The 22,818-nt window shown below is 54.4% G+C and overlaps 6 protein-coding genes across 6 annotated transcripts; 1 reads left to right on the forward strand and 5 right to left on the reverse strand.

Moving 5' to 3' along the window:
- Window positions 1–772: 772 nt before the first annotated feature.
- Window positions 773–1,632, reverse strand: B0T26DRAFT_841175 (uncharacterized protein; the record flags this gene model as incomplete). The annotated part of the gene is made up of 2 exons (XM_060447549.1): window positions 773–1,386; window positions 1,450–1,632. 2 exons carry the CDS (start codon window positions 1,630–1,632, stop codon window positions 1,063–1,065), a joined length of 507 nt encoding a protein of 168 aa, XP_060289787.1. The 3' UTR covers window positions 773–1,062.
- A 1,374-nt stretch (window positions 1,633–3,006) lies between these two features.
- On the reverse strand, window positions 3,007–4,584 carry B0T26DRAFT_682191 (uncharacterized protein; the record flags this gene model as incomplete). The annotated part of the gene is made up of 5 exons (XM_060440732.1): window positions 3,007–3,425; window positions 3,525–3,658; window positions 3,786–3,954; window positions 4,150–4,293; window positions 4,560–4,584. The coding sequence occupies 5 exons, from the start codon at window positions 4,582–4,584 to the stop codon at window positions 3,007–3,009; spliced, it is 891 nt and encodes a 296-aa protein (XP_060289788.1).
- A 3,037-nt stretch (window positions 4,585–7,621) lies between these two features.
- B0T26DRAFT_877331 (uncharacterized protein) lies at window positions 7,622–11,504 on the reverse strand (the record flags this gene model as incomplete). The annotated part of the gene is made up of 5 exons (XM_060448130.1): window positions 10,827–11,504; window positions 9,985–10,765; window positions 8,929–9,906; window positions 8,404–8,586; window positions 7,622–7,871 (listed from the first exon to the last, which is right to left on the reverse strand). The coding sequence occupies exons 1-5, from the start codon at window positions 11,311–11,313 to the stop codon at window positions 7,622–7,624; spliced, it is 2,679 nt and encodes an 892-aa protein (XP_060289789.1). The 5' UTR covers window positions 11,314–11,504.
- A 2,902-nt stretch (window positions 11,505–14,406) lies between these two features.
- Window positions 14,407–15,172, reverse strand: B0T26DRAFT_841178 (SGNH hydrolase-type esterase domain-containing protein; the record flags this gene model as incomplete). Its single annotated transcript, XM_060447550.1, has 3 exons — window positions 15,086–15,172; window positions 14,711–15,037; window positions 14,407–14,652 (listed from the first exon to the last, which is right to left on the reverse strand). Coding segments are annotated over exons 1-3 (606 nt in total), but the record flags the coding sequence as incomplete, so codon positions are not given.
- A 693-nt stretch (window positions 15,173–15,865) lies between these two features.
- B0T26DRAFT_682194 (glycoside hydrolase superfamily) lies at window positions 15,866–17,100 on the reverse strand (the record flags this gene model as incomplete). The annotated part of the gene is made up of 3 exons (XM_060440733.1): window positions 15,866–16,083; window positions 16,150–16,239; window positions 16,296–17,100. 3 exons carry the CDS (start codon window positions 17,098–17,100, stop codon window positions 15,866–15,868), a joined length of 1,113 nt encoding a protein of 370 aa, XP_060289791.1.
- A 1,809-nt stretch (window positions 17,101–18,909) lies between these two features.
- B0T26DRAFT_682195 (uncharacterized protein) lies at window positions 18,910–21,650 on the forward strand (the record flags this gene model as incomplete). Its single annotated transcript, XM_060440734.1, has 6 exons — window positions 18,910–19,058; window positions 19,161–19,295; window positions 19,520–20,324; window positions 20,402–20,453; window positions 20,514–20,638; window positions 20,700–21,650. The coding sequence occupies 6 exons, from the start codon at window positions 18,910–18,912 to the stop codon at window positions 21,648–21,650; spliced, it is 2,217 nt and encodes a 738-aa protein (XP_060289792.1).
- Window positions 21,651–22,818: the final 1,168 nt, after the last annotated feature.

Here is a 22,818-nt window from a genome sequence, read left to right on the forward strand (position 1 = left end):
TCTCTCTCTCACGAGCTAGCTGCTGCTGCTGCTTTGCCCTTGCAAGCACCGACCGTCCCTCTGGATACAACACACAAGACACACGAACGCACATACGCGCACACGTATATATGGGAGTAGGGCTTGCGACGGGCCAAACTTGCCGGGTTTAGAGGAACCGTGCTGGGCGGGCTGAAGGCGAGAGGAGTATATAAGAAGGCATATACTGTGTTGTGTGCTATTTGGGGTGTGTGTAATTGTGATGGATGGGTTGCTTTACGTATTTATACTGTAAATATATTTACTTTTTTTTGCTCTGTTACTTTGTTTTCTTCTTTTGTCTTGTCTGTTTTCCGCTTGCTTCGACGTCGAGTCTGGACACTTTTTATATCTTCGCTGGGCCGTAGACACAGACGACCCCCCTTTCAGGCGTGGGAAAAGAGAGGAAAAGAGGGGAGAAGAGAGCGCGAGCAGTTATGTGAAGGGCGCGGCGTTGAACTGACGCGCGTTCACTTGGTCTTGGCAGCTCAGCCCTAGAGATGGGGAAACGGGGTGGCAGATGCTCGAACAAAATATAATACTATAAAATGACTCGGCTGTGTTTTTTCTGTCCTGTCTCATCCGTCAGTGATACACACTTCGAGTACATAGTTGTTAGTCCTACAACCAACTTACCGCTTACAGAAGGGTTTGAGGTCTTGGAGGAATCCAATATTGACGACGCAAGATAAACGAGTCTTGATATCTCCCACTTTCAGGATCGGCTCCCTAACAGTATATACACGGGTGCACACGTCATCGATCCGGCTTCATCTCTGCCCAGCTCAGCCCCACTCCCTTTACAGTTTACAATCACATCACCCAACCCACACAACACATCACCCGACCCAGCATAACACAACACAGCTCCCCCTTGCACAGGCCCGACCCGAGACAATCTTGCCCACAGTATCCCAGCCCAGCCGCGCGTCACTCGCTCCCGTGTGCCCAATACTACTAATAGTCTTGTCACACACACAGCAGCCAGCCACCGGCTTAACCCCTTTGAGTTAACTAGCCGCGTGGCTAGAACCAACTAGGTACCTAAGCATTAGCCTGGGCAGTGAAGTTGCTGAAGCCCTGGGCGGTGGACACGTCGGCGACGCTGTCGCCGTTGGCGGCGAAGGCGGCCTTGAGCGAGGCGGCCGAGTTGGTGTTCTGCACGTCGGATCCGACGACGGCAGGGTCGACAAGCGGCACGATGCCGCGCAGCGCCTCGGTCGCCGGCAGCGACGCGTCGCTGCACAGCGTCGGGATCGACTGCGCCGACGGGTTGAAGTTCTTCTCGGCCGCCACGAGCTGTGCGGCTGCGGCCAGGACCGCCGCGTCGTCGCCTAGCTGCGTCACGATGTCGTCTGCCAGCGAGAGCTGGGTTTTCTGGTCGTTAGCATCCTTTTTAGGTATAAGGGAGAGGGGGAGAGATGTATGTACCTTTGCGCACGCGTTGGCTCCGGCAAGGAGCACGCCGGGCGTCTGGCCGGCAAGCGTGCCGGCCGCGCCCGGGGCGCCAAAGTCGGACAGGGCCTGGACAGCCGCCTGCACGAGGCCCTCCTGGCCGAAGCGGGCGTGGGCAACGGCCGCGAGGGCCGCGAGGATCAGGGTCTTGGTCTGCATGGTGGTGTTGGGTTTGTTGGGTGTGATAGAATGTAGAATATAATTATTAATCTAGAATTATCAATCCTAGCTTGACCGGCCAGATGCAGTCAGTGTAAAGACAGTATTATAGAAACAATTAAAAAGGCTGCTAAAGAGCGTAAGGCGAAAGGAGTGTTGATCGAGCCGGTCGGTCTGAAAGAGAGGAAGTGAAGCTTGAGAGTTGAGAAGAACCAAAAACCGGAAACCAAGTCCCAGCCTGTGTTTGCCATCGAGGGCACATCTTTATAATGTCGTCCGAGGCGTCGAGTTTCACACTTTTCGGGAATGATTAGTTACCGGGGGGGAAGGGGAAGGGGATGTGCAATTGAGCCAAGCTGTCTGGCAGGACCGGCAGTCACCGGCAGAATGCGGCCGTGACAGACATGCTGAGCGACCCCATGGCGATCATACCGCGCGGCATGACACTGGCCACATCGACGTTCTGCCCTTGTTTTTCAAGCCTCTGTGCACGCAAGCGAACGTTGTTCTCCTCCCCTCCTGCCCCATTGGCTTGGCGACAGCAGAATAATTGTTTGATGTTGCAGATCGACGAACATCTGTCCGCACCCACCCCTTCCCCTACGACTCTCTGGCGCAGAGCAAAGCCAAAACCCGAAGCACATCGCGACTCGGGTGCGCACTGGCCCAGCATTGGCTGTTCATGCCACGACAAAGGGCCGCCACTCGACACCAAACAGCCAAGGCTAATCATGTCGATGGGCTCGACCCCGGGCGGGCCTTGTTTTCATATTCCATCCCCTAAGAGTAGGTGGATGATGCCCAGATGCGTCGAGACATCAAACCAAAACAATGCCCAGGCGATTTGTTGTGCTCCTTTCCCCCCCCCCCCCCCCCCCCACCGTCACCACTTTGCATTTTATCCAGGTTGCCTGGGAAAATCTTCTCCCAATCTTTCTTTTTCTGATCGCCCGCTCTAAGAACCCGAGTTTAACAACGCGGGATCCTCAAACAGCACGGACATTGTCCAGGAGGGCGACGGTGTATTGTCGTCATGCTCGGTTGGCTTCGCGGCTCGCACCTCGCTCGTGCAGGTCTGTTTTTGGCAGCTAGAAAGCCAAGCCCACTCCATCGTCCCAAAATAATGAGAGATGTTTCGTGTATCTTGGCTTTGCATTGCAAGAACCTTAGCCAAAATGACGCAAGGCTATGGCAAGGCCATTGTCGATGTCCATCGCGCAGTCATGCAATCAAAGCCCTCTTGAATGTCGAATAGGTGAAAGTTGAAGAGCATGTGGAGCAAGACGGACAGCTGGCCGATGTCAGGAATATGTTCAAAATATAATGCGCTCAAGTAAAAACGACATTATCCACGCATAAAATGATCTTGTAACATCAGTGCGGCGGGGAGCCATCCACGGCAGCGAAATACCTCTCGGCTTCCGGGACCATGTCCATCCTTGCGTACAGCGAGGCAATGGTATATAGGTACATGTGGTAAACGCCCGGCGCTGTCGAAAACTGCTCTTTGGCCTTGCTAGCGAGCCGGAGGTACATCTCAACGGCGAGAGTTCTGTTTTTTCGTTCCAAAGCCATATGCGCCAAAAGCACCGGAGACGCCCTGCAATTTATAATCGTGCCATCGGTGTACCACGAGGGCCTCTTTGTCTTGGCAATGAACATCTTATCCAGCAAGCGATCAACCATTTCAAACGCTTCCCAAATCTCTCCCATCCTTGCGTAGGCGACGCCGGCCGAGAAGGTGACATATTGTCGGGTCTCAGGGTTATGGTTGGCATACCTGCTGGCGAGGTCTAGATATCGGAGGTTTCATTTGAGGCTCTCTGGGAGTCTGTCCTGAGCAAAGAGGGACTCTGGTAGTCTGGCTAGAGTCTGAAGAACATTGTGGTCACCTTCGGGAATCGAAACGTTCATCTCTGCAAGAATCCAGCAGTTCGACTTTTCCCAGAGTTGATCGCTGAGGTACTTGCGGTAGTTGTGACTCTCGGGCGACGTGCCACCACGGTCGATATCCAGGGCCGCTCGTCTAAGCCGTTACAAGTAAGCTGCCAACGGCCCTATTCGCCATTCTTGGCAGAAAGCCGAGCTGTGCGGAGCTATCGTCTCCTATGGTTTTCGGGGGTTCTAAGAGACATGGCGATGCGTATATGGACAACTTCTCAGCTAGCTGCGCTTCGGCTCGCGGCAGCGTGTCGTAATGTCCCATGACTCTCGTGGCGTTGTACCTTGGGTCTGGGTCGTCCTTAATCGCGTCAAGCGCGGTGGATAGCAGGGCGAGAACCTTGGTCGCATATCTCTTTCTAGCCTTTTGATCGAGCTGCTCTTTTGTCCAAGATGAGTAAATGGATGCATTAAGTAGCCACCGGATTATTATGGAGATTCGTTCAAAACCGAGTTGGAGGATAATATCCAGAGGGCAGTATCGATTGACCGATATTTAGGGTAACGGACATGTCCCGTTAGCATCACGGCCGAAGTCACGGTAAATGCAGACGAGGTTTGAAAGCTATTTCTTACTATTCTTATTATTTTTATGCCCACTTGAAACAGGCTCTCCCAGATCGTCCTTGTTGAGAAAGGCGCAAGGTTGGAGCAGATTGCCTGCCTCGGGAGCGCTCTGCTCAACTGCGGCGAAGGAAATTTCCCAGCTGGTGAAAATAGCTTCGTTCCCGTAGTCCCAGACAGCGGTTAGCCATCATTAAGCCATTTTAGCCGCAGTCCAATAGTATATATCCAGGTAGTCACGCTAGGGATTGGCCGAGATGTCCTCATGTTCATATATGCACCAGCTTGGGCAATGGCCAAAGGGAGGTGACTAAGTACCCCGACAAACTCGATGGCGTCTTTTTCATTTGCTTTTGGCGTGATTGTTTAGTATCAAAGATTGATACCTCTTCCGTGAACAGGGTGCTGATGTGTAGACATACCGTGGGGTCCATAGCTCTGAATCATGTATCCGACTTTTGCTCTACCAGCCGCAGGCTGTCTTGTAGGTCGAGCCCTGTGACCTCGACAAGGCGAAAGGTAAGACTAATATCCTGTCTTTTGAACAATGAATATCCGGCCTCCTGAACTATGCCATCCTCAATGGCATCCCACACTGCGGTAGCCAGTGCTTCATTGCTTGTGCCGTCGAACCAAAAGACGCCGTTAAAGGATGGCCATTCAAAAGAGGCAAATTGTTGAGTAAGCCGCATCTTGCCCACACCTCCGACTCCATAAAGAAGTACAACCGTCGGCTCATTCCAAGAGGGGTTTGCATAGAAGTGCGAGGCTATTCTCGCAACAAGTCTCTTTGTTCTGCCAAGTCCTGAATAATTTAGCGGACGCTTGATTTTAGTTCCAAATTGATAGAGCTTTCTCCGATAGGGCTTTCTCCGATACACTACGTTCCAGCCATGTTGCTGATATGCGGCAGCTGCTGTTCGAACGGGTTAGCTAATGAACTTCGGGACAAGCTGCGACGCGTTAGAATGCCAGCCATTGAGCTGAGATGCTGTGTGATCTTGAGGGCGGAAATCTTACTGTTGGAATGTGGGCCTCGAAGGAGCTAGGCAAAGGATTTGCAGCATACTTCGCGACCTACTTCGCAGCCTACCATCTCCCCACCCGATCACCCAGGCTAGGCGATCACTTTTTACACCAAAACACTACAACTTTGAACAACCGTAGCATAGTCAATTGTGACGCTATTTATTTTCAAATAAAACATAGCAAAATGGAGCTAATTAATCGCGTAATCCATATATCGTACCGGCACCCTGGCTGAACGCCCTAATCTGGTCATTCTTGCAGGTGGAATGTCGTCATCTGCAGCGTCATCCTCATCGTCTTCTTCATCCACCTCTTCTTCTTACGGCTCTGCTTGAGCCGCATTTTGAGCCTCAACTTGAAGCTCTGCAAGAGCCCCGCTACCCAGTAGTATGGTAGCCAAAGTCATAAACCGTTTACTCGGGTTTGGAATTTTCCCCCTTTTCTTTGGCTTCAAGCGTTCTAATTCGGCTTCTAAGGCTTCGATTCGTGCCTGCTTCAAAATCAACTCGGCTTGAAGCCCGTCAACTGCTCGGCCGGCCTTTCTGAACTTCATTCTTGTGCCCGGACTAGCCCCCTTGCTCATATCCGTTATCTGGCGGCCTGATATGGAGGTATCAGGGACTTCAGGGAGGGCCGAGGGTTCCGGGGTATCACCGCACAGTCAACTGCATGAGACAAGGCTGCAATATGGTCACTGTATTCGTAGAATCTAAAGCTAAGGAAAGAAAGAAGAAAGGAAGTTTCTAAAGCTTGGGCAGGGCGCAGGGAAATAGGACGTGGGGTGCACGGGCCATCTAGTCTAGTGGGGTCCGGGTCGGGCCCACTATTCCAGAGTTGTCTGCACTTGCCGTGACACGGGGTCTCTTTTCTGTCTTGTTGAATCTATGGGTGACGCAACGCCTTTTGCCTACTAATAGGCCAATTCCCGGTCGTTCGCCACCAAGATTTGACGGTTCTTTGTGTAAATCCTTCCTCCCTGGCTACCTTGTAGCAGCGAATGAAGTTAATCTTGTCAACCGGTGCTGCGTCGGTTAGACTAGCCAACTTGACCAGCTCACGCCTATAGTAAGCTTCAACCGTATTGAAAGGTCCGTTGTCAAGTAGATGTAAGCCGTAAGTAGTGTAGGCCGGCAGGAAACAAAGATATATATTGTTAAAGAAGCATATCGTCATGAAGTTATCCTATATAATAAATGTAAGAATATGAGTCGAAAGAAAGCACGGGACTTATCTCGTACAGTTGTATGACTGCCGTGGCCATCAAGAATAATGAGGTGAGCCTCACTATCGTAGCCTTATAAGCCGTTAGTTTGTGGAATAAAAATATTCTCAAGCCAGCTGATCGCGAGTTTATTATCTGTCTAGCGGTTTTCGCTTATAACAAAGCTCTAGGCGGCGAATTTGTTCATTTCTTCCTCGAACCATTGCGTTTGAAGCTCTTTTCCCCTCAAAATGATGCCTGGATCAAGTAGTTTGCCGTCTGCACTGATGCATTCGATTATGGTGCACCAGCCACGGCCCTGATCACTTTTGAGGTATGTTTTTCTAGTCTCCGAGCTCCCCAAGACTAAAGAGTCAAGCCCTATATAGATTTAGCGGTAGAAAACATTATAGAGACTCTTTTCTTACCAAAGCCCGCCATAATACCGGCCTTATCGACGTTAAAAGTGAGCTCAGGCCTGACCCAGCCGTATTCTTTGTCCCTAATGTCACTTTCTCCCTGATGTCAAAATACCAGTTGACGGCTTTAGGAGTGAAGCCATTAAATTGAGCGGCTCTTATTCTCTTGCCTATTTGGCTTTTATCTCGGGATTACGGGCTTTGAAGCCCTCAATCTCCTTTTTCCCTAGGAATTCTTTATCCCCCTTTTTTACGAGTAGTGTTCTGACAATACTACACACTTGCGATTGGCTAAGGGCATAGCCGAGGCTCTCTTGACGAAGGATCCGTTGAATGAGCCGCTTTTCTTCTTCAGCCGTAAGGCGACGATGCAGCTAATTAGCCTCATCATTAGGGGGTATTCCTTTGAGTCTGTCGTTCAATGTTGTGTACGGTATACCGTGTTTTTGAGCAGATTTTCGAATCGAAAGCTTATTATCTGTCACATCAAGGTATGCGTTAGGCATATCGTCTTCGGTATAGGTAGATATGGTGGTGGTACAATAAAATACACACTCAAATATAGGGAGGAAAGAAGTCAAGGAAGCTAAAGGACGCTAATTTGCAATTGATAATTCAGGTAGCTGATATCATTACGTGCTGTTCTCTTTCCCCCCGAGCACGACTCGAACAAGCTGGCACACTAATTGTCGTCGCGGCGGACATCTATAGAAATCAGGAACATCGTAAAGTTTTTTTTTACAAAAATAAAATAGCACTAATTATACACAAAAAAACCCCCCCCACCCTCCCCCCGCAGCCCGCCCACACCCCCCTCCCCTCCCCAGTTTTTTACTCAGCGGAGCTCCGCGTCCACGAGCGAGTCGAACTCGCTCTCGGCGGCAGCTGCCGCCGCTTCCTCGGACTTCCCCGTCAAGTCCTGGTAAATTCTCGCCGCCTCGTCTTTGTACGAGGCAGCATCCTCAGCGTCTTGCGCCGATAGCGCCAATTTCAGCGCCTCCGACAGCATGAACAACACGCGAACACGCTCGCAGGCCGGAGAAGACCTGCGAGCGTGCTCGCCGAGGCTCTGCTCGAGGTAGTGCCTGCAAAGTGCAGAGTGCGGATTAGTAGACGATACAAGTGAGGCGGGCAAGTTAAAAAGACAAAGGATGAGAAAAGGAGAATAAAGAAAAAGCAGGATAGGAAGTAGGGAAAAGAGCGAAAAGATTAAGAGAAAACTAAAATCTAGGGAAGTAACAAAAGAGTGGAGAAGAAGGGAAAAGACGGGTACAAATAAGATGGTTAATACAGAGAGGAGGGAAAGAACGATGTGAGTAGGGTAGTAAGTAGGGAAAAGAGCAGTGTAAAATGCAGCAAAAGAGAACAAAGAAAAGTAGAATACGCAGAGATTAAAGAAAGGACGGCTTCTCGATAGAGTTGGCGAGTATGCAAAAAAGGAAGAAAAGAAGAAACCCCCCCCCCCCCCCCCCCCCAAAAAAAAAAAAAAGGGAAAGGGGGAAAAGTGACGGGAAATAAAAAATAAAAAAAAACAGGCAAATCTCTGAAAACGAAACAAAACAAAACACAGTACTCGACAACGCCAAGCGACAGATAAATGTCACGCAAAAAACATACCGAGCAAGATTGAGCATCCACGAATGCGTGTAGATGCAGCCGACCTTGTACAGGCAGGCGGCGTGGAGGTGGTCTAGGAACCAGTCTGACGCCTCGATGGCCTCGATCAACAGTTTAAAGGCCGCGAGGGCTAGCAGAATGTGCCCGCGGGCCAGGAAGAAGACGGCGCGGTGGTAGGCGGTGCTATTTGCAGAGGTGGTTAGTTTCTCTGTTCATACTAATGTGGATAAAACGGGAAGTTGATTAGTGGATGAGGGAGGGGGTGTGAAGATGTCGAGTGTTGGGTGCTTGATTTGCTACGCTGGTTCTTCTAGAAATCCTTCGAAAATGGTGGTGGGTACTTGGAGGCGGTCAATCAAGGTTGGCAACGGTGTTCATTATTACTATTACCGTTGCCATTGCCGTTGCCGTTGACTCTGTCGTTGTGTTCACGGGTGTTGTTGCTGCTCTTTTTGGGGGAAGAGGGGTTGTGCCAGAGGAAGAAAGGGGGGATCATAGCAACAAAGCAAAGGGGAGTATGCTTACAACAGCCTGATCTCCTCATGGCAGGGGACAGCCTCGGCAGCGGCAAGCATCTCGTCGGCCTCGTCAAACCGGCCCAGCGCAGTCAGGGTCCGGCCGCAGTTGAGCCAGGCGGCACGCTGGGCGAGGGGGGGGCCGGAATGCGCCACGCACTTCTGGTGGTATTTCAACGCGAGCTCGAGCTTGCCCTGGCTCAGGTAGAGGTTGCCGAGAGCGGAGTTGGCGGCAAACAAATCGACGTCGAGTTCCCCCGTGCTGATGTCCAGGCGATGGAGCAGGGCCCTCTTGGCCCGGGCAAAGTCGCCGCGCCTCGACGCCAGCCGCGCCTCCCAGCCGCAAAGCTGGGCGCACTCCTTTGCGGGCAGGGGCAAGCCCCAGGCGCGGTCATACGGCATGTTGACGCAAAAGAGAGCTGCTTCGTAGGCTGCCGTGACGCTCCGCTCCAGGTGCTCCAGCTTGCTCAACCCACCGATCTCGTCGTCGTCCTCGCTCTCGGTGGCGAGGCAGTATAATGCGGCATTGCGCATGAGAACGCAGAACTCCGGGAGGCGCATGGAGTCGCTCGGGTCCACTGGGGAAGTCGCAATCTCTTGCAATCTCATCCGGTTGTCTAATGCTGCAATAAGAGTGGCGCGCCCGGGATCTTCGGCGTTGTCAGGAGATTCAGAATCGTCCGGGTCTTCGTCTTTGTCGTTTTCGGGATCTTGGGGGTCTTCCCCGCGGTAAAACTCATCCCGAAGGTCCCGCAGGTTGTACACGTCTTCGATAACCCACGAGCACTCTTCAAGGATGTCTGCGTCGTAGGACCCGTTCTGAATCAGGACCTTGGGGAACGCGGCGTTTAGTTCTGCTGTCGCAAGTTTGAACCAAATTCGTCTATCGCTATCTCGGATATGCTTGATCCACTGATTACGGATGACCGACGGCACTGTGCCGTCTCGGCCGAAGAACCCCGAGTCCACGAAGGTCTTGATGTCAACACTAGAGTTTGCGGACCTCTAGTTAGCAACGAAAATCAAGTAGACAAAAGGTTTGGGGTCTGCTGGGGAAGGGACATACCCGCCGAACAGCTCAAACCACTCGCGGCCCTGCCGAGAAAACAAGCCATCGAACGTCTCAAGCACTTGACCAAGTCCTCGATCAACCTCGGAGGGCACGTCGGATAGATATGCCTCATCGTAACTGAAACCAAACGTCTCGAACCTGGCCCTGAGGTTGTCACTGATTGAGTAGATGTGGTCCCAAGGCTCCCGATAGAAAAGCCGGGGAACACCACCGGCAGCTACCACCTCCCACAATCTCGACGCGTCCAAGCGAAGAATTTCCTTTTCCATCTTGTTTGAAAGAGGCCTCTGTTTGAAGAACGACATGATGGAGAGCAAGATGGAAACGGGTGGGTAGATGCGGCCGAATTTGTCTTGCAGAGAGTCGGACATTGGGTAGTCGTACCCCATGTGGAGGTTTTCAGGGACATGCTCGATGATCTCGTTGGGGTCCTCCCTGCACAGCACCAGGAGGTCGTGCAGTCCCATGTCTTTCTCGGCTGCGAGAGAGCAAGCCTGAGCGAGCGCCATCGGGTAGCAGCACAGCTCGCGCGCGAGTTCCGTGGCTGCTTCCGACACACCGCTGGAGATGAATGGCCAGGACTGTACCTCACCGGTTGCGTTGATCCGTATAAAGTCGGCCGCTGTGCTGAGCGGGAACGGCGGCACGTGAAACTCCTCGGCCCATTCAAGAGCGTGTCCGCCGGCAGTGATGGTAACGCCGTTGCCCCTGCAGAATGGCCAGAACGCCTGATTAAAAGCCCACATGTTGTCGAAGATGAGTAGCCACCGTTTCTCTGTGAATCGTCAGCATGCATCTGAGTGTCATATACCTTGACTAGAATTTCAGGAACTTACTGGTGCGCTCAAGCCAAGCCAATAGCATGATTTGGTTCTTGATAGAGACGTTGTACTTTGCGTCGGGGATGCCGAGGGCGATAGCAGCTTGGTCAAAGCTGTTGTGCAAGTTCTCGGCGGAGTCGGCCTTCATCCAGAAGATCGCATCATACTCGTCGGCACATCTGAAGGCATATTCGAGGGCAAGCTGGGACTTTCCGATGCCGCCAAGACCAACGAGATTCAGCGAGTTGGCGGCAGAGGTTTCCGCCATCTCCTTCGGCATGTGCAACTCATGATATTTGAAGTTCCAATTCCCTTGCAGCGGCTTCAGTTCCTCGCGCATGTCCTGAAGCTCTTTCTCTCGGCCAATAAAGCCAGGGTTTCTCTCTGGCAGAAAACGGCATGGCAGGTTGAGGTTGTTTTCATCCTCTATCATCCGACTATAGCCAAAGGGCAGCTGGTACTCGAAGTTCCAGTCGACGGGGTCTGGGTCCATGTTTGCCATTTTGGCAGAGTGATTACGCGCGGCGGAGATCAGAATGAAGGAAGGATGACGACGGAAGGATGATGACGAGCGGATCAGGGTGGTGACGGAGAAAGACGACGAGAATGAGGATGATGGAGACGGTGCGAAGATAACGACGAGAGAGTAGCGACAAAGACGGCGCGACGATGACGACCAGAAGAGAGAATGTGAATGTGCACAGGCAAGCTTCAGTTAGGGCTTAAGCTGGGGGTACTGGGTGTAGTAGTTTGTGCGCGAAAGGTCGAGGGTGAACAAAAGCTGGAGTTAGGTAGGCAGGTTCCTAGCGACGCAACGATTTTTTGGGAGAGGAAGTTTAGCTGTTGGCCCGTTGCGGGGGAAACAAATATGCGAATCTAGGTACCCCTCTGCCCCTCTGTGTTCGCGGGGCAGCTGAAGACAGATGGGAGAAAAGACACTATCGCTGTTCCAGCAGACACGATAAGAGAACCACCTGTTGCGTTAAAGTGCAGCACTGTGGGCAACTACGGCTGGCAAAAGAGAAAGGGCCGCCCTTTATAGTAGCTACTGGCTAGATAGGCGAATTATTTGAAATCCCGCAGTATCACCCTAAAGACCTCCATCTTCCTACCCTATAGTTCTAGATGAAAGGTTGGTTTGTAAACCTGCCAGCGACGAGCGTATCAAACTTTACTCTTTTAGAACGCATTGTCTTGGGCACTAAACTAGGAAGGGCTTGTTAGAGCCTTAGACTCTGTAATTCAGATTTGATTGGCTACCAAATCGCTTCAACCACGAAGAGCCACGACCCTTATATCTACTACGGCTGCTTTAGTTCCAGGGTTATTAGACGACAGGAATGCTAATTTTTGGTTGGTGGCGGCAGCCGAAAACAAGACCTAACTTTTCACGACACTGCCACACAAAAGCCACGACCGCACGACTTGCGTGTTCTAGCCATGTACACTGGAACAAGGCACAAATCGAATGCTGTCTCGGTCGTGCAACAGGACACGAGAAAAATAGTCACGGCGACTGCCATCTCGGGAGTTGCGGAGTGGCACGTCGATGCTGAACATCTACGAACCTTCTTCTCCGCAGAATCCGAACGGTCGTCTACAAGGAGCGAGGAAGAAATGCATCCAGAAACTGCTGGAATCGGTCCCTGAGTGACAGACATGAGCGATTGATCAGTTACTCTACCTACTGAACTCGAGCGGCTCAAGGACCGAGTTTGAGCCCTTTCGCTTAATTGAAAAGCTGTTCATAACCAACCTTCCCCGCTATTGGGAACTATCAACCCACCGCCACGACCAACACTTGGATTCGCACAAAGTCAAACCTCAGACTGTTAACCACCTTCACAGCTTCAGATTTTCAGAGAGACCACGACCCCACCTCGGCACACCGCCAGGGCCTCCCACCCGTCCTCGACCCTCACGCTCTTTTCTCTTAAACTCTCGACGCTTCACAAATAATCCCCTCTGCAATGCAGTTTGGAAACATAACAATGTGCTCAGGGGTGTGGCGGGGTCAGAGAAACACCAGGCGACATAAAATTACCCACACTAGCCCCCTTTCCGACGGCTAGCGGCTAGCACGATGGATCTCGAATTCAGTCACGTGGCGGCTCTCTGCTGTGCCGTCCACGCCCCGTAGGGGCGGCTGATTGACTCCTGACTCCTGACCCCTCACCCCTGACCCCACCCCCCCCCCCCCCACTGCGGCCGATGGCGTTTGGGGGCTGGGTGGGGGGACTTTGGTCCGCGGCCAGGGATCAGCTCAGCATCTGGCCAAGACAGGCAGCATCTGGCCAAGACAGGCGGCATCGTCTAGTGAGATGGAAGGAATCAAGGTTCGTGCTCCTGCAAGGGTACGGTTCTAGTAGGACGGCTTAATTATATAACTGCATGGCTTTTTGGAAAAGAACAGGAAAGAAAGAGAAAAAGGCCATGAGAGGATTGACGATTCGGATGTTTCTCGTGCCGAGACGTTGAACGGCTTTGCTGGGGGTCTCCGTGCTCGCGGAGATCGGTTGGGACGCCATTTTCTTTTCAAAAAAAACAGCAGCAAAAGCTCATTGGACCGGCTCATTGGACAGGCGGGGGCTAGCATTTCAATCCTCCCCCTTTCCCCCTTCCGGGAGCAGCGGACGAATCGATCCAGCATTTCTTCCCGACCTCGATCTGCACTGGCGACAGCAGACCCCCAGGTCGGCAGCCACAGCAAACCAGCCGTGTCCGCCCGTCACCACCACCGCCGCGCCAAGGCGGCAAAGTTGAAGGCTTTTGCCCGTGCCGGTGTGGCGGGCGGGGCTGGGCCGGGCAGGGCGCGGCAAAGCGAAGGCCTAGGCCTCAGAGGCAGCAGTGGGTGGTGGGTCTCTGACAGGCTGAGGCTGTCGCATCCCAACTTGGTTGGGCTTGGCCGCCGTCGCGCGCCGCAGCTGTGCAACTTCAGATCGTGCAAAAGGCAGGCCGATTTCAAAGCAGGCCGCACCCACGGCCGTCCCGGGACCCCGACGGAATTTCCGATAGGAATTTTCCGGCAAACGTCTGGCCCTATTGGCACGAATTCCACTCATGTGGCCCAGCCCAGCCCACCTCCACGGCCTCGGCCCTGCCCAGCCCCGACCCAGCTTTGTGAAAACAACGTTTGTGCACGCTTTCGTGACTTGTTAGCCCCCAGCTTTCAGCCCACGGCAGGCTAATGCCCGTAGATAAACATAGAATCTGCTTCTTTAGGTTAGTTTGCATAGCTGCGACATGAGGGCATTGTGTTACGATCCTGGCTGTGTTCCAGATTGTAATTAACACATTGCGAGCCGGGGCCCAGGGGTTCACGATCAGACCCCGCCCCTTATTCAGGGGCTCTTTTCGGCCAGGCCTACGTCTGGTTACACAGCAACCAACGCCTTAACTCCCCCTCTCCCCAAAAAAAAACCAAAACAGACTCAACAACCACCTCGAAACAGACTCAACAACCACCTCGACAACGAACCTCGCCCCAGCACACTCAAAAACAGCTACCAACAACACATCACCACACTGAAAAACAGCCACCCACAACACATCGCCACACTGAAAAACAGCCACCCACAACACATCACCCCTAACCCTTGATGGCAGCGACGAGCGGCGCGAACCAGCACGTGGCCATCTTCTCGTTGCCGGCGCTGTTGGGGTGCACGCCGTCGCCCGTGTCCTTGGCCGGGTCGAAGCCGGTCCAGCAGTCGACGACGGTGACGGGGCTGGCGGGCGACGTGGCATTGGCGGCCCAGGCGGGGATGGCCTTGTTGAGCGCGACGACGCGCGCGCCGCAGTCCTTGCAGTTGGGCGGGTTCATAGGGATGATTTGCGCGACCTATTAACCCTCGATTCAGTCCCCGACAGGATATGAGCGGGAGGGAGGAAAAACTCACGAGGATCTTCATCCCCGGCTTGCTCGCGCGCATCCAGTCGACCATGGCTGAGAAGGCAGCGAGGATATCGTCGGCAGGCTTATTGTTCCAGACGTCGTTGGTGCCGAGATGCATCATGACCACGTCCGGGTGCGTCTGCGCCAGCCAGCCCGGCAGCTGCTTGTTGGCCACGATGCCCGTCGCCAGGAACCCGCCGTGGCCCTCGTTGGCGCCGTCGTACGTGAACCCGCACCCCTGCGCCGGCAGCGTGCCCACGAACTTGGTGTTGGTCACGCCCGCGGCCTGCAGCTTGCGCCACAGCAGGGCCCGCCAGCAGCCCTGTTTCGTCTCTCGTGTTAGTGGTGAGTTTCTCTTGTTAGGTGGTGCATCACGTACCGGGCTGCCCGTGATGGAGTCGCCGAGGGGCATGATTCGCACCGGGCTCGCGGACTGCGCCGAGCCGAGAGCCGCGGCGGCTAGGATCGCGCCGAGCACGCAGAGAAGCCGGTCCATGGCCATGGCAGAAGAAACAAAAGATCTAGCGACTTTCCCGAATCCCTGGTGAACCAAATGGGCGCGCAAGACGAGGTGGCCAAGAAGAACAAAGCACGGGTGATTATATACTGCTCGCCGTCTTCACAAGCATATTACATGCAGCGGCCCCTCCCTCTCCACGGCGGCTACCTTAGTTAATCTGCCCCCGGACACCTGCCGCGAGCCGACTTCCCAGGAAAGGGGCTCGTTCCCCAGCCGGCACTGCTCCTTGTTCGCTGCAATTAGACTGCTGCCTGAATGAAGCGCCGTGATTGGCTCCCGGCGAGTCAAAGGGCATGCGGGCGGGGAGGCTCCGCGGTCGCGGTTGAATTGCGCGGCGGCGCATGTTGCGTGCGTGCATGCGAGCGTGCGGCTATATGGCAGGTGTCCTATGATCTGCCTGCGCTACTCTACTTACTCTACTCTACTCTACTCTGTGGGGAGACGGAGACCTCGTTTTGTCACGTACGGCGTTGTTTGCAGTGTTGGCTTGTAATTATGTCACCTGAATTTATACACGGAAATACTGCTTTTATTCATAAACAAGACGAATCTTATTTTGTCTCGACTTTTACAGAAAAAAATGACCTGTGGCACTTGAATATAAAGCACATGAAAAGACAGACGGAAAAGCACGACCGGTCAAACCAAGTACATCGAGTTGATGGCCTTGACATTGTCCGTGATGAGGCACGTGGCGGTGCTGGAGCCGTAGTAGATGGTGTTGCCGTCGTTGGGCGACTGCCCGCTGCTCAGCTTGTCGCCCCACTGCCAGAACATGTCGCCGGCCATGCCGTCGGCGGCACGCGACGCCTGCTGCCACGTCTTCTCCACGTTGCACTGGTCTGACGTGACGCCGTCTGCGAGGTTTGAGAAGATTGTTAATGAAACGCCTCTTTCAGCGAAAATACGGAGGCGGCACTTACACTCTTCGAGAACGCAGGGCTTTCCGGCCTTCTTGCAGGCCGCGGCGTGGTCCTTGACCCAGCCCGGGCCGAAGCTGTTTGGAACACTCCCTAGAGCCCCAAATGGTTAGACGAGCGCTGGTTCGGGGCATGCGGCGATTACATACAGCTGCCGGGATACATGTGGAAGACGCCAAAGTCGAGGTCCTTGACCCCCAGATTCTTGACAAAGTCGACGCCCTCGCTGGTGCCGTAGGGGTAGCTGGTGCCGCCGGGCAGCCCAAAGCCCTCGTCGCCGAGCGTGATCATGTGGGCCGGGTCGAGGGAGCGGATGTAGGCCGACGTGTCCGAGGCCCACTTGAAGATGACGTCGGTGCTGCAGCCCTTGCAGCGCGGCTCGTTGGCGAGCTCCCACGCGAAGATGGCCGGCGAGCTGGCGTAGCGGCCGACGACGGCGGCGATGTACTTGCGGTACTGGGCCTGCGCCTTGTCGTTGGCGAACCAGCTCTCCTTGGTGCCGCCGAACGCCGACACGTAGGCCGCGATGCCGCCGTAGTCGTTCCAATAGTTGACGAAATTGACGATGAGCTTGATGCCGCGCTTCTCGGCCGACTGCACCACGTAGTCCAGCCGCTGCAGCCCGTCGGCGCCCGTGTTGATCTGCGACCCCGATGACGAGACTAGCTGGTACCACACGGTGCCGCTGCCCGGCTTGCGCGTCACGTCGTTGAACCCCCACACGCGCAGCACCTTGAGGCCCGACGAGGCGATGTTGCTCAGCACCGAGTCGACGTCTTTGTTGTTGGTCAGGAAGCCGATCCAATACGAGTTCGTGCCGGCAAAGTAGCGCGTCTCTCCGTCGATGGTGAACCTCGTCCCGTTCACCGACGGCGGCTTGCTGGCTGACAGAGTGGCTGGAAGCGCCGCTGCCAGGGAGAGCAGGCCGACGCCAAGAGCAAAGACTGACTTCATCGTGGCTGACTAGGTAGGCACCTAATTTCTAATGTTGCCTCTTCACCTTTTCTTAAGCGTGCAGCCCGAGTGCGCCAGACTGGATGCGGGCTCGAGCGGGCTCGAGGGGCGCAGCCTAGGTTTTATCCATCTCGAAGCATCCTCCACTGCTCTGTTGCAATGCAATATGCGTCCCATGGCCAAGACATCAGCGTCGAGAGTGTTGCGCCGTGGAGCCACTCCGGGCTCAAGGCAATGGCTGCCACAGGTGTTCGCGATTGCTCCGGAGACATAACCCGGATTAGCCGGGTCGTCGGGGGCGGAGGCGGGGTGCCCGCGTCCCAGAGCGGGAACGAGTCAACATGGAATGCAGTGTCTGAACTTTGGGGGTGAAAGGGGGTGAGAGGTGAAAAGGGGGGCGCGTAAAAAGTGTCGGGGGAACAGGGCAAGTGCGCTGGCATTTGTGAATATTTATTTTATTTTTGTCCGAGCCTCGGGCCGTTCAAAGTTCTGGTGTGTGAGCGGAGCGGCCGGCACGTGATGCGCCAGTTGTAGCTAGCCGGCCGGATCCGAGAATCTTTCACGTTGGACTCGTGCTTCGTGCTTCTGCTGGGTATTGGCTTGTTTTTCGTGACCAGCCTTAATCTTAATATCGCATTTTATTTTTGTTCTTTATTTTTTGTGGAATCGCACGTGGTTTCGTACGGTCTGTGCATGGCGGAAATAATACGTGAATAAGCCAAGGCACCAGAGCATTCCTCCCGTCGTTTTCCAAAACAATCGTGAAGAAAAAAGAGGAAAGGGAGAAAAGGGGCACGCACACTTTGGCCGCAGTGCCCTCGGCGCCGTGTCTCACCTAATGTTGCCTGCCGGTTGACTGTCTCAGTATTTAGTAGCCTTGCCGGCCAAAGGGCGGACAGAGAGGCGCTGTCGCTGATTTCGTGATTGACAAATGCGGCACAATTGCTCACTGTGCCCAGCAGACGAATCGCCGACGTCGGTTTGTCGCCCTTGAAACAACAAAAGTGCAGAAGGGTGGTCAGGTCAAGACCCTTTCGCCTCGCACAGCGACGCGACTGTTGGCCCCTCTCAGCCTCTCAACCTCTTTTCGCAATTACAAGGCCCATGGGAATTCCAGTCTGCTGTGCACGGAAGAGTTGTTGGAAGGCCGAGTGAAGACGAAGACGGGAGTGCAGTGGTTGCTTGAGACAGCGAGCAATTTCAGGGGCTTCTAGTGGTCGAGCCCTATTCCAGCACCTCCAACTTCCATTCTGTCGGCGCTCACCTAATACCCGGACACCTCCCCTCCCAGCCGCAGCCAACCCCAATTCCGACCCCGCCATCTAGTAGCCAGCCCGAGTTAGCGGGCTGCAACTCGACAAACAAAGCCAGTACAGGACAGCACAGGCTAACCGAGCAGGTTAACCGACAACCTGGAAGAAGCCCGGCCAGTTGCAGTGGCCCATCATCCATCCCGTCGGAGAAACAAAATTTAAATAAAACCTGCGCTTCTTGGCTTTGCCAGGGTCCATCATCATCATCGTCATCATCATCGTCAGTCCGTCGCTTTGCCGCTTCCCCTCTTTGGCCGTAGCGAAGCTTCCCAGCTCTTTTTGCTTTTGCTTTTGCTTTTGCTTTTGCACCGCGCCAGTGTCTCGTCTTGTCAATCTGCCCAGCCAATTGACGATTTGACGGCGTGACGACACGACACGACTTTTGACGACGAGTCCACGCAGCCAGCCAGCCAGCCATTTTATTTTATTTTTATTGCATTTTTCTCCACCCTAGTAGTAGTTGCTACCCCATTCATACTTAATTGACGGCGCATCGATGCCGCTCCGCGTAAAGTCGCGTGCGCAGGTGCAACAGCCCGAGGACCTGCGGACCCCATCGCCCTTTGCCAAGGTCCGCTTCGGCGTCGAGCTGCCCAATGTCTCGAGCGACGACACCTTCAGGATCGTCGTGAAGAAGCTTTCAATGTGTGTCCACCCAATTTCTCCGCTCGCGAACAGTAGAGCCAAAAAAAAAACCAGAGACAAAAGCCTCGGGTTGCTAACCAGAACAAATCTCCTCTGGTGAAGCTTCATTGCCGAGTCGATCCGACTCCCCGGCACATTCGAGCAGCTCCGCACCACGAGCGCTGGCGAGAGCCTGCGCGTTCTCGTCGACCATCTGGACCGCACCTGCACCCACCCTGCCATTGTGAATGCTTTGCTGTATGTCCCTGGTCCACTTCATGTGATTCCGTTTTCACTTTGCTTTCCCCTCTCAGGATCCAGTATCCTTTGGTCTTCTCTTCGCGTCACCTGCCATCCATCTACCGCCTACCACGTCCTTAGTTGCTGTGGAGGTGGCGTGGTGGCGTGAATGAACCCTCCGCGGCCTCCTTCGCCGACATCACGAGCCAGCTGCTGACAACAAAACACTCGCCCCTTTCCAGCGCATTGAGGTGGCATTATAGTTCCAGCCCGGTGGAGAAGAGCTTGAACGACGCTCGAGCTAATGCCTGCGAGATTGTCGCCTGGCGCTTTCTCGGCCACCTGTCGGAGCGCGAGGCCGTCGACTACTGTCTCTATGAGATCCCCGACCCAAATAGCCCAGATGCCGTCACCCCTCGCACTCCCGTCGACGTCGAGGAGGGCGAGGTCGATGAGCGCAGCGCCCTGCTCGCCCAGGCAAGGGCCGGCACCTCCAGCTCCGCCGGCTCGGCGACCAAGCTCCTCCTCACCCAGTCGGGCAACAGCAAGAGGAACCTGCTGCTTCAGTCGCTCTCCCGCCTCACCCAGAGCATGACGGCCGACGACGACGACAGCGAGGAAGACGATCAGGGCAAAGATCCCACCACAGCTTTCACCAATCTCAACGCTCTCGAGATCGCCGCCATCGCCGACGCAAAGCGCTTCTTGAGTCAGAACGTGGTCCAGAAGATCGTCACGGGCATCTGGAACGGCGACATCATCTTCTGGGACAGCTTGTCCGTCTACTCAGTCAAGAAGCCGCGCTTCTACAACCCCGCCACCGCCGACCCCTTCTCCCGCCTCCGCGTCCCCAAGTACCTCAAGTCGTTCGAGGTCTTGTTCTTCGTCATCTTCCTGGCCCTCTACTACGCCGTCCTGGTCGAGCGCAATCCCGACTACATCACGCCCCTCGAGAGCTTTCTCTACCTCTGGCTCGCCGCCTTTTCCTACGACGAGCTCAGCGAATGGATCGACGCCGGCTCCATCTTTTACGCCACTGATGTCTGGGTACGCAGCAACAAGGCCCTTGCATTCGCTGGCCGTGCTCAGTCGGGTGGGACGGTTTGGCTAACCGTGGACTGTAGAATATCTTCGATATGGCCATGATCGTAATTGGCTCCATCTTCGTTGTCCTGAGTATGCTTACCTGCCCTGTCTGTCCGGCGAGAAGTGGTGCTGACTGGGATCGTTGTATAGGGGTGGTTGGTTTGGCGACCGACAACGAGGGGCTTGTAAACACGGCATTCGACATCTTGGCCCTCGAGGCCTTGTTCATGGTCCCTCGTGTTTTCTCCATCCTCAGTTTGAGCCCTTATTGGGGAGTAAGTGTGCCACCCAGTCTTTCTAGCACCAGTCGCTATGCGCGCCGCTAACGACTCCCAGACTCTCATCCCCTGCCTGAAGGAAATGGGAAAAGACTTCATCAAGTTTATGGTTCTTGTTGTCATCATTTACCTGGGCTTCCTGACGACGTTCTCCCTCATCGCCCGGGACGCGTACCCGCTGGGAGACATCACCTGGTTCCTGACCAAAATCTTCTTCGGCTCGAGCTACGTCGGCTTCGACATCATGCGCAACATTGACCCCGTCTTTGGCCCGCCACTCATGATGCTCTTCATCATGCTCAGCTCCATCCTGCTGATGGGCTCGCTGACGGGTATGCTGTCCAACAGCTTCTCGCGCGTCATCACACACGCCCGCGAGGAATATCTCTACGTCTACAGCGTTTTCGTTCTAGAGGCGTCGACTAGCAACCGGCTCACCCACTTCTATCCGCCCTTCAACCTCCTGGCCCTCGTCATCTTCCGGCCCCTGCGCCTATTCTTGCCCTCCGACTCGAAGTTCCGCAGCGCCCGCATCGTGCTCCTCAAAGCCACCCACCTGCCCATCGTCGCCGCCATCAAGCTGTACGAGTGGATCCGCGGCACTGTCCCCACCGGAACCCAGTACAACAACTTCAAGGGCCCGCGGGGCCATGCGCCGCCCGCCAGCCCCGGCCCGCTCAAGAAGTCATCCCGGCCGAGCATGCGCGCGCGCGACTCGGCGTCGTCGCTCCGTAACGAACAGCGGCAGCAGGAGCCGCTGCTGCTGCAGCAGGCCTTCCGCCCGCCCGCCGTCCCGGACCGCATTTCTGAGCGCGCCGCCTCGCGCCAGGCCGCCGAAGATGAGGCCGCCGAAGATGAGGCCGCCGAGAACGAGGCCCTCGACCACCCCGTCACCGACGTCGAGGTCCGCATCGAGGAACTCGCCTCCAAGATCGACCGCCTGACGGACCTCGTACTCGCCATGCAGGCGCAGCAGTCGCGGTCCGTGACAGACGTCTCGCTTGCCTGATTTTTATATTTTCTGTTCTCCACTACAACATAAGCTGGCGCTAAGGAGTATGGGGCGTGCCCCTGATTTTCGTTTGGATTCCTGTCGACTGATTAATTCCGCATATTTGGCCGTCCATGTGCAACACACACAAATTGAACTCTTGGAAAAAAGTGATTCCTGGGTATTTGACATTCAAGTCCAGCTAGCGTCGAGTTTGGTCTTATGACGCCAGAGTCTATCTGATCGGGACTTTGGACAACACACACACACACACACACACACACAAATACACACACAGACATACATATCTCTACCTTATCCTGGGAAGTGAGGGACCAGCTAGGTTCATCATCCGTGCATCCCAGCTGGCGCAAGAGCACTGGCGTATGTCTTTTTCTTTTCTCCGCCTCCTGCTCCTCCAAGACGGAGGGGGCAGGGGGCGTGCAAAGGGAAGCCAAACGCCAGTGATTCTACACCAGATGGGATACATGGGTGGGGTATCTCCTCTCCCCCTGCAGGCTAGTATGGTTTAGCATAGTATAGTTGTAGTGTAAATATATATCCCTTAATTCACTTAATAGTAATTACCTCAACAGTCACCCCTGACAATAGTTTTTGGCCAAATCTATACCAAGCATTACCCTGAGCCCATGTGCGGCACGCTGACTCCCTGCCGTCTATCCAAATGTCTTTCTGCGAAGGAGATGAAATCCCGGGCGTTTGCTGATGGATGTCGCGCGAGCCGCTTCTCCATTTTTCCCCCGAGCAATCGTCGGCGAGCGCTGCCTGGGAAAGCCTTCGTCAGCTCTTGGGCGTTATTGGGCAGCGTTCGGAGTCTTGTTGGATTTTCAGGCTCTGGCAAGGCCGGAATTCACCACTCAACAGTCAGACCTGCGGGCATATTCAGGGCAACCTTTTGGATAACCTAGCCTTGGTCGGGTCTCCTTGCAGGAACACCACTATAGATCCTTCTTCCTTTCTCTTAAAACGTACCTACCCTACCTTTGAACTTCAGCCTTTAACCTTCTCCGAAAAAACCACATCGTCTTTTCCAGAACACCTTTTTTCCTTAATTCTTCGCCGGAATTTCTAGTTTTCTAACCTCCATCCTCCCAAGCAGCGCTCCAAGAGAACCGCGAAACTTCTTATCATGTCAGGCCCCGCTCCCATCGTCCCCGAGAGGCGC

Source organism: Lasiosphaeria miniovina (genome assembly GCF_030549165.1).
Source record: "Lasiosphaeria miniovina strain SMH2392-1A chromosome Unknown B0T26scaffold_9, whole genome shotgun sequence".
NCBI classification, from domain to species: domain Eukaryota; kingdom Fungi; phylum Ascomycota; class Sordariomycetes; order Sordariales; family Lasiosphaeriaceae; genus Lasiosphaeria; species Lasiosphaeria miniovina.